General features: G+C 52.6%; 1 protein-coding gene across 2 annotated transcripts in view; it reads left to right on the top strand.

Moving 5' to 3' along the window:
• The window catches only part of TTC7A (tetratricopeptide repeat domain 7A), a 123,662-nt gene that overhangs the window by 96,401 nt on the left and 18,274 nt on the right, over positions 1 to 8,987 (top strand). The window contains exons 14-16 of one of the 2 annotated variants that reach the window (XM_008050585.2): positions 2,042 to 2,158; positions 3,495 to 3,592; positions 5,257 to 5,391. In XM_008050585.2, the coding sequence (XP_008048776.1) occupies positions 2,042 to 2,158; positions 3,495 to 3,592; positions 5,257 to 5,391 (350 nt within the window). The remainder of the gene's footprint in view (positions 1 to 2,041; positions 2,159 to 3,494; positions 3,593 to 5,256; positions 5,392 to 8,987) is intronic. The other variant, XM_021708860.1, reaches the window with a different exon arrangement.

Here is an 8,987-nt window from a genome sequence, read left to right as displayed (position 1 = left end):
TGAGCCCAGTAGGTCGAGGCTGCAGTAGCCATGACCGTGGCACTGCACTCCAGCCCGGGTGTCAGAGTGAGACTTCAACTCAACAATAAACAAAAAAACTATGACTTGCAGTCTTTTTATCTTTTTTTTTAAGTCAGAGTCTACTCTGTAGCTCAAACTTGAGTGCAGTGGCACACTCAAGGCTGCTGCAGCCTCTACCTGCTGGGCTCAGGCGATCCGTCCACCTCAGCCTTCCAAGTAGCTGGAACTACAAGCATGTGCCTGGCAAATTTTTTGATATATTGTAGAGACGAGGTCTCGCCAAGCTGCCCAGGCTGTTCTTAAACCTGTGGGCTCAGGCAGTCCTCTTGCCTCTGCCTCCCAAAGTGCTAGAATTATAGGCATGAGCCACTGCACCTAGCTGCCTTTTTATCTTAAAAATAATGAGACCGGGCTCAGTGGCTCATCCTATAGACTCCAACTCTAAACATAAATACATAAATAAATAAATAAAAATAAATAATGATAATAATACTTGTTCAGATCTCAGACTGCGTCTTCTGATGAAGGGACTGGGGCAAATTTACTCTCTTTATTCTCTACTGGCAAGTCACAATTTTTGAGAAAAGGGTGTAAAGGCACAGAGTAAGGACATCAAAGTCTCTTTTGGGGCTGGACGCCCAGGTCTCAGGACAGAGGAGAGGGGAGACAGGACTTCAGCTGAGGGAGGTCAGAGGACAGCTCCCAGGCGCAGGCCTGGCCTCCCTGGGTGGGGCCTGACTGGTCTGGTGGGTGACTCTCCGATGGAAAAGTTCACCCTCACGTGGGCCAGAGGAGCACCAGGCAGTGGTCAAGCACAGGGCCTGCCAGTCCTGTGGGTTTGCTCAGTGATGCCGTGAGTGAAAGGCCTCACTACTCACCACTCACGGAGAACCAGGAGTGGCCACCTTATCTGGGTCTCGGTGGCGCAGCTGGACTCTCCTCAGGCTGCCCAGGCCACTGCTGCGCATCAGTGCTGTGGCAGGACCAGGGTGAAAATATTGCTGGGCTTCCATACTGCCTGGACCCCCTCCTCCAGGACACCGAAGGGCCAACGTCAGGCACAGCTGGGCCTCCAGCGGGGCTCCAACCCAATTCTTGGTGGGCAGGTGTTCTGGTTAGCTTGTGTTAAGTGCTCTGGCTGTCCCTGAGTGTCCAGGGAGAGGGTGGGAGCCGCCCTCCCCTCCTGGGGTCCTGCCTCCAGGTGGGACCAGTCCCTTCCTTCTTCCCAGCCCTTCTAAGAGCCACATCCCCATATCAGTCTTACCTCAGAGGACTTCAGCTTTTTAGGTTGAAAGGTGTTCTGAAGTTCTCTCTCAGTGCACGTAAGATCTGGATGGTGATGGAATAGGATTTCGTGTCGCTTTAATCCTATCAATTATGTAAGGGAAGCTAGCTATTTTGGGAAATTCAAGGAAGAATCCTTTGATAAAGTATAACACCATCTTCCTCGTGTTTCCAGGGTCAGGAAACGAGGTTTGCAGTTCCGTTTAGGAGATGGCACTTGGGCCCCTGTTGGGTGCTGGCAAGGTGGGAAGCAGAGCTCTGCCCTTCGGTGACCTCCTGGCCTCCTCCTTGCTTGATGCCACTCACCGAGTCAAAGTTGCTCCTCTTCAAGGCCCTGCCCTGGACCCTGTGAGCCACAGAAGTGTGAACCCAGCCACTCATTCAGTAGGACACAGGATGTTCATAGGACAGGGGCGCTGCTTAGCTGAGGGAGTGGATAGAAGGGACAAACCGAGCACCACCAGGAATCCCATGTAACAGAGCTTCAGAGATGGGCAGGTGGCACAGGAGACACATGGCTTGAGCAGGGTCAGCACTGACCAATGCTAAGAGTGCTTCATGCTTTGGAAAAAGATATGGGGAGAAACCGAAACACAGGGGGAAAGCAGGTGATCCAGGGGCATGGCAGAGGCCGCCGCACTCATGACACTCTGCCTGCCATGGGCTGGGGAGGCGGGCAGAATCCTCAGGTGAAGGCGCTCCCCGGATGTGCTGACCTTTCTCTCCCTCCCCACAGCCTGATGTTCACCAAGGTGAAGCTGGAGCAGGTGCTGAAAGGCCCCGAAGAAGCCCTCGTGACCTGCAGGCAGATGCTGCGGCTGTGGCAGACCCTGTACAGCTTCTCCCAACTGGGGTGCGTGGCTATCGTGGTCCCTTGGGTTGCCAGAGGGTGGTTGCCGGGGCAACAGGCCACAGCTGAGTGGCCAGCGTGCCTGGCAAGGTGGGAATGGTGAGGGTGTTGAATGAGATGTGAAGCTTGCTACTTTACAGGGCTCTTCACATCTTGGTCCAGTTTGAACCTCTTAACAGTTCTCTGTGAAGTGCACACAAACACCCTATTTAGGAAATTGAAGTTCAAGTGGTAAGGAGGAAGAGAAATCATTATTGAGCACCTGAGCCAGGTGCTGGGCATGTTGTTTTATCTTATACATTACGTGCCTGTAGTTGATACATGATCAGATTTTATGCCCAGCCCTGAAAAGAAACTGAAACTCAGAGACCTTGTGTGTAATTTACCAGAGTCACTCACCTGGGAAGTAATGGTCCTGAGACTTGAATCCGGGTCTCTCGAGACCCACCCATGGAGCCTGTCATTTATTTTCTTATTCCATATGGAGGCTGGAAGAGAAGGAGGAGGAGGCAGGGCCCTGAAGGGCCACCCCTCTGTCCCTCAGTCACCATGCTTTCCATGCATCCTGCCTCCTTCTGTAGTCCCTGGCCTGGGACCTGGGATTTTCCTGGGCCAGAACAGGGTGCTCCTGTCGGGGCTGAGTCTGCAGAAAGTCTTTGCTCAAACCCAATGGGATGTCTGGGCTCAGCCTATGCAGCACAAAGGGAAAGGGGGGCCTCATGCAGGGTGGGTGCACGGCCTCTTCCTGGTCCTCTGGTCAGCTGTGCATCTCCCTCAGGGGACCCCACTCTGATGGGTATTTGCATTTTCACAGGGACACTGGGTGCCCAGAGGAATATCTCTAATGGTGGAATTTACAGAGGAGGGCCCAGGGTAATCAGATAGGATGAAATCCCTTGGGCAGGGTCAACCCTTACTGGGAGATTCAAGGGCAGGGCTGGATAAGTGGGTGTGGGTAGAAGCTGCTAGAAGGAGACTCTGGGGTGAGGGACTTTTCAGAAAAAGAATGGGAAACCACCTGGCAAATGGGTGACAAAAGGTAGAAGAGACCTTGTCCTAGCCTGGGGGAGCTTCCGGCCTCACTCACTTCAGAGGAGAGGGTAGACAGCATGGGAGAGTTTCCAGTCCTCAGCTCACGTCATACGGGACCTGTGCTGATCTGTCCTGCTTGTCTGGTGGTCTCAGGCCTTCCCAGCAGTGTCCTGGCTTTGGCTCCGTTCTTAGGCCTGATCTCTCAGCCCCTGAGCCTACCTGGAGTGAGGCTCTCTGTTCTCCCCACCAGCCCCAGGTGATGCCGGCCCTCTGCCTCACTGGGCCCTGGCACTCCTTTGCCTTCCAGAGGCCTAGAGAAGGATGGCAGCCTTGGCGAAGGCATCACGATGAAGAAGCAGAGTGGCATGCACCTGACTTTGCCCGACGCCCATGATGCAGACTCCGGTAAGAACATGCCCCGTGGGCAGCCATCTGCATGGGCCCACAGCTCACTGTCCCAGCTTGAGAGCATCACCAGGGAGAGTGGCATCTGCCCAGCCTGACAGACCCACCACGCTCCTTGCCAGCTGCTGCCCAAGGGCCCCTCAGGCATCTCGCAGGGCTGATCTTGGCCCAGGGCAGGCAGCTGTAATGGCAAGGGAGGGTCCCTGCCTCCTGTGTGGGAATGAAGAGGAGCCTCGGCTGGAAAGACAGCAGCTGGGGCCAGGGAACACAGAAGCTACTTCCCCTTAGGCTAAAGCTTTAGGCTGTGCTCTACCTAATGTCCTTAGTAAACCAAGTCAGACAGAAAGGAATGGCTGAGTGGTTTACACTCCTAAGCTCAAAGCTGACTTTTTCCTGGAAAAACTCATCCTGAAACCCATCGTTCGTAAAATGCAAAGGAGTTCAGGAACTGCAAACTTACCGTCTTTAATGGAGGGCCTGATTAAAACAGAACAAACACCTTCCTCAGAAACACCAGAATGAGTCATGGGAGTGAAAGTGTGCTGGAGTTATTTAGTGGAATTGCTCTTTTTCTCCCCACTTCTGTGGACAGGAGCCAAGTTGTCAAGCGACACAGTTGACTTCAGAAGCCAAACCTAGCACCAGGGGGGGTGCGGCTGTTGCAAAGAGCTGCTGTCGCTGTAGAAGGTGTGGTTGGGGGGTGGGGTCACTCCCTTGCAATTAAAGAGGGACAGTCAAGAACAAAGTCATTAGGAGTCCATGACACTTGTCTCCTACACCGAAATCATCTGTGGTTTGCCCAGAGGCCTCCCGAGTTTATTGGAGCCTTCATAGCCTCTGTGAGAGAGGGAGAAAGTGCTCACATTTCACCTGCATGGGAATTATAAATGTCAACAGCTTATGTATCCTGAGCAGAAGCTTACGTCACACAGAATGCCATGGGGAGAGGTTTTCCAGAAAGCACAAGTCTGACCCAAGCTGCTCCCCAGGGGTCCCTCACAGCAGTCTCGGATGGGACCTTTATACACAGGAAAAAATAATGTGCCCTGTGGAAACAGGAAGTAAAAATAACAGAAGAAAGAGAAGGAAAAAAATCACCTGTCATTTCACCACCCAGACCTTCAGATCTTTTTCCATGCCCGTATTTCTTTTTTTATAAAGATGTGATCCTGTTCTTTTGTAACTTGCTTTTTTTTAACCCATCTATATAATGTGAACATCTTTCCACATCAGTGTTCGTATTTATATGTCCTTGTTTTAAATACTGCAGAGTCTTGGATGAGTATATACCCTCATTTATTTTTAATCAGTTCCTTTTTTTGGACACTCAGGTAAATTTCTGTTGTTTTCAGTATTACAGGCAGAAGTAGAATGAGCACCTTTGCTGACATTTGGGATTATTTTCCTAGGGGTGGATTCCAGGTGGGGTCTCTGCCTGATGCCCCTCAGAGAGCTCCCCTCCCCAGCTGTGGGTTCAAGGACTGGTGAGACAGGGTGGGCTCTCCCTCGTAGATCTGTGAATTGCTCTGCGGCTGCCAGGCCATGCCGCCCTGCCCTGACTCGGGCTGCCCTGTCTCTCCTTGTGGAGCTGGGCAGTTACTGCCCCTGGGCCAGTGGCATGTGACACTCCAACTGCTGCTCAGCTCGCCCTTCTTGCTCTGCAGGCTCCCAGCGGGCATCGTCCATTGCAGCCTCCCGGCTGGAAGAAGCTATGTCAGAGCTGACCATGCCCTCCTCGGTCCTGAAGCAGGGCCCCACGCAGCTGTGGACCACGCTGGAACAGATCTGGCTTCAGGCTGGTGAGTGCCCCTTGCCCCAGCTGGGGAATCTGGTCCCAGTGACACCCACCTGCCTGCCTGTGGGTCACCTGAGCCCTGTCCTGGAGGAGGGGGTGTGGAGAGGGGAGGACTCCGGCAAGGCCCATGTGGGTTGCAGAGTACTTGTGGAAAGGGCTGGGGCCTGGGAACCTGCAGTTCCAGTTCTAGCTGTTTCTTCCTGGCTTGCCTCGGACACATGACTTAATCTGTTTGGCTGTGGGTTTCCTTCTTTGCCAGGTAGGGATGGTGTCCACCTATTTACCTGGGGAGCTTCTCTGGCAGCAAGTGCAAATGTGAGAGGATCTAGGGTTATGAGAGGTCATGCAGCAGGAGTCTTCCTAGTCTCAAAAACAGGCTTTAGTCCTCGGAGGGCTTTAAATCCTGGAGTAACTAGTGAAGAGGAGAGGCGTGGAGGCCCCAGGGAAAGCCGGAAACATTGAGGTTGCCCTTCAGGTGACAGTCCCTCCTGATTGCTCTTTGGCACCATCGCCCCTGGGAGGCTGCAGGTTAGGGAGTGTTGAGGAGGCAGATTGAGGAAGCCTGGCCTCAGCGTCACAGGGACCTAGGTTCTGATGCCAGCTCACGGCTGTCCTGCCCTGATCTGAGTGAGTGAATGTGTAAAGTAGTGAGGGTGGCTGTAGCAGGCAGTCAGCACACGGTGCTTGGCTTCTCTGTCGTCTGTCACAGTCACAGTGAAGGTAGAAGCGGTGTGGCTCCACAGACAGCAAGGGTCCTAGTGCTTGGCTGAGAAATGCCCAGGAGTGACTTGCTAGAAAGAGTGTTTGAAGGCCAGGCACAGTGGCTCACACCTGTAATCTTGGTACTTTGGGAGGTCAAGGCGGGAGGATTGCTTGAGCCCAGGAGTTTGAGACCAGCCTGTGCAACATAACAAGACACCATCTCTTAAAAAAAAAAAAAAAAAAAAAGGCCAGGTGCGGTGGCTCAAGCCTGTAATCCCAGCACTTTGGGAGACCAAGGTGACGGGTTGCCTGAGCCTGCGGTTCAAAACCAGCCTGGGCAACTTGGCAAGACCTCATCTCTACAATAAAAATCAAAAAATTAGCCGGGCGTGGTAGTGCATGCCTGTGGATCTGGCTACTTGGAAGGCTGAAGTGGAAGGGTTGCCTGAGCCCAGCAGGTTGACACTGGGATGGCCGTGAGTGTGCCACCGCACTCCAACCTAGACGACGGAGTGAGACTCCAACTCAAAAAAAAAAAAGTGTTTGAACATTTAACCTGACAGTGGTATGAGAACAGGAGAGTGAAAAGCAGGAGAACCAAGGCCATAGATAGAAGGTGCCTGAATAAAATAAAATGGCAGCAGTAGCAAAGACTAGGAGTAGAGGACAGGCCAAAGGGTGTCACTGTGGCCTGGAGCTGCCAGTGGGAAGCCCTGGGCCCAGGAGCACCTCTCGCCTTGCTTCTGATTACCCTCCTGCCTGCTCCTGCCCCACCATGATGTTGGCACTGCCATCCCCAAGGAGAAGCCGAAAGTGGATGTTCTGTTCCTGGGACATGTGGACTCGGCAAGTCAGAGTCAGAACGTGCTTGTTAGCTGAGAGTCTAGGGTTTTCCGCTGCATGTTGGTCACATATGGAAGCATTAGTATGCGGAACACCCCCATTCTCCCACCGTAGGCCCTGAATCTCTGGAAGAAAAAGAAATTGGACCAGGATTCCCAGGCTAGACTTGGGAGCGTTTTAATAACATAGATCCTGCCCCAGTTACATCTCAGGGTCCCTTAGGAGGCTGGGGGCAGATGGGGGCTGTGCTTGCTCCAGTCAGCTTGTTGGATCTCAAGTCAGAAAAGGAATGACGAAGAACCCGAGGACTAAGAAGCAAGGCCTCTCCTTGGCAGAGATTCCTTTCTTCTCCAAAGACACGGAGCCAGAACGATTTCCGACTTCTGAGGGGAGGCACGGGCCCCAGCCCCCACGGGTTCCTACCCACCAAGGGAAGCTGCACCCATGAAGGGGGCTTTGCCAAGCTTTAAAAAATGCACACAGCACAGTGATCAAATTCCAGAGCTGTGGGTTCCCTGCGCTGGAGCCCCCAAGGCTTAGTGTTTTCATGATTTGCCTTGATGACACTCCCATGACATGTGCTTTCCTGCATTTCTCAGGTAGTATATTGCTTCATACTAGGGATGCTAGCATGTTCTGGGAACTCGAGTTTAAAGACCCTCTTGAAGCCTGGAATTAGACTTGGGAATGTCAGTATAAATACATGCCCTTCAGTAATTTGCACATTAAGGCGTTATTCTAGATATTCATTCCACGGAGGAGAACTCTAAGAGCAGCATCCAAATGCTTTGAATGTGGCTCCAAGTGAGGGTTGGGCAGTGTCGTATTAGGAAGTGGGTTTGGGTGCACATAACAGATTCACAGTAGCAATGGAGGTGGGCACGGTGGCTCACGCCTATAATCCCAGCACTTTGGGAGGCCAAAGAGGGAGGATTACTTGAGTTTAAGATCAGCCTGGGCAACATAGCGAGACCTCGTCTCTACAAAAAATAAAAAAAATTAGCCGGGCGTGGTGGCCTGCACCTGAAATCCCAGCCACGCAGGAGGCTGAGGTGGAAGGATTGCCTGCAGCCCAGGAGGTCATGGCTGTGGTGAGCTGTGATCATGTTACTGCACTTCAGCCTGCAACAGAGACACCAAGTCAAAACAAAAAAAATAAAACAAGAACAGGCCAGCCACGGTGGCTTATGTCTGTAATTCCAGTACTTTGGGAGGCTGAGGCAAAAGGATTGCCTGAGCCTAGGAGTTTGAGAGCAGCCTGGGCAACATGGTGAGACCTTGTCTCTACAACAAATTAAAAAAATTAGCCAGGCGTGGTGTCACGTGCCTGTAGTCCCAGCTACTTGGAAGGGTGAAACAGAACGATCACCTGAGTCCAGCAGATCGAAGCTGCAATAGCCAAGATCATGCCACGACACTCCAACCTGGGCAACAGAGTGAGACTCCGACTCAAAAAAAAAAAAGTAGCAGTTGGTTACACAAGATGGGTGCTTAGTGATGAAAGCCTTGACTGGGATGACAACTCCAATGTCCCTAGGGTGTCACTCTGGTCCATGTTGTCCAGGATGGCTCTCTGCCACATTCACACTCCAGGGCATGAGATAGACAAAGAAGAGAAAAGAAAGGCTCCCTCCCTACAGGGTTTGCACAGGTTACTGCCCCTCAGGACCCCTAGGCCAGAACTTAGTTATTCGACTACTCTTGACTGCCAAGGACTCTGGCAAATGGCATTATTCTGGGTGCCCATATGCTCATTGAAAATCAGGGGCTGTGTTGTGACAGAAGGAAGAATAGACTGGTGCACAGCCGCCATGGCCGGGAAGGGAACAGGAGAAGGAGTCCTTGCTCTTTGGTTCTGAGCATGAGAGGATTCCGGAGCAATTTGTACCCCAGGAGCTCTTGTCCCTTCACCAGCTGCTGCCAGCACCAGCAAGCATGGCTGAGCACCTGTGGAAGGGAGGGCTGCGGGACTAGATCACTGGGGCAAGGACTTGTCCCCAAGCCACCGCCACCCCTGACCCAGGCTAAGAATATTGTCGTCAGCACCACCCACCC

The sequence above is a fragment of the Carlito syrichta genome, unplaced genomic scaffold (genome assembly GCF_000164805.1).
Source record: "Carlito syrichta isolate Samal-C Ts95f unplaced genomic scaffold, Tarsius_syrichta-2.0.1 Scaffold153201, whole genome shotgun sequence".
Taxonomy (NCBI): domain Eukaryota; kingdom Metazoa; phylum Chordata; class Mammalia; order Primates; family Tarsiidae; genus Carlito; species Carlito syrichta.
The sequence above is the reverse complement of the archived record's forward strand: the minus strand, read 5'-3'. Positions and strand labels throughout refer to the sequence as shown.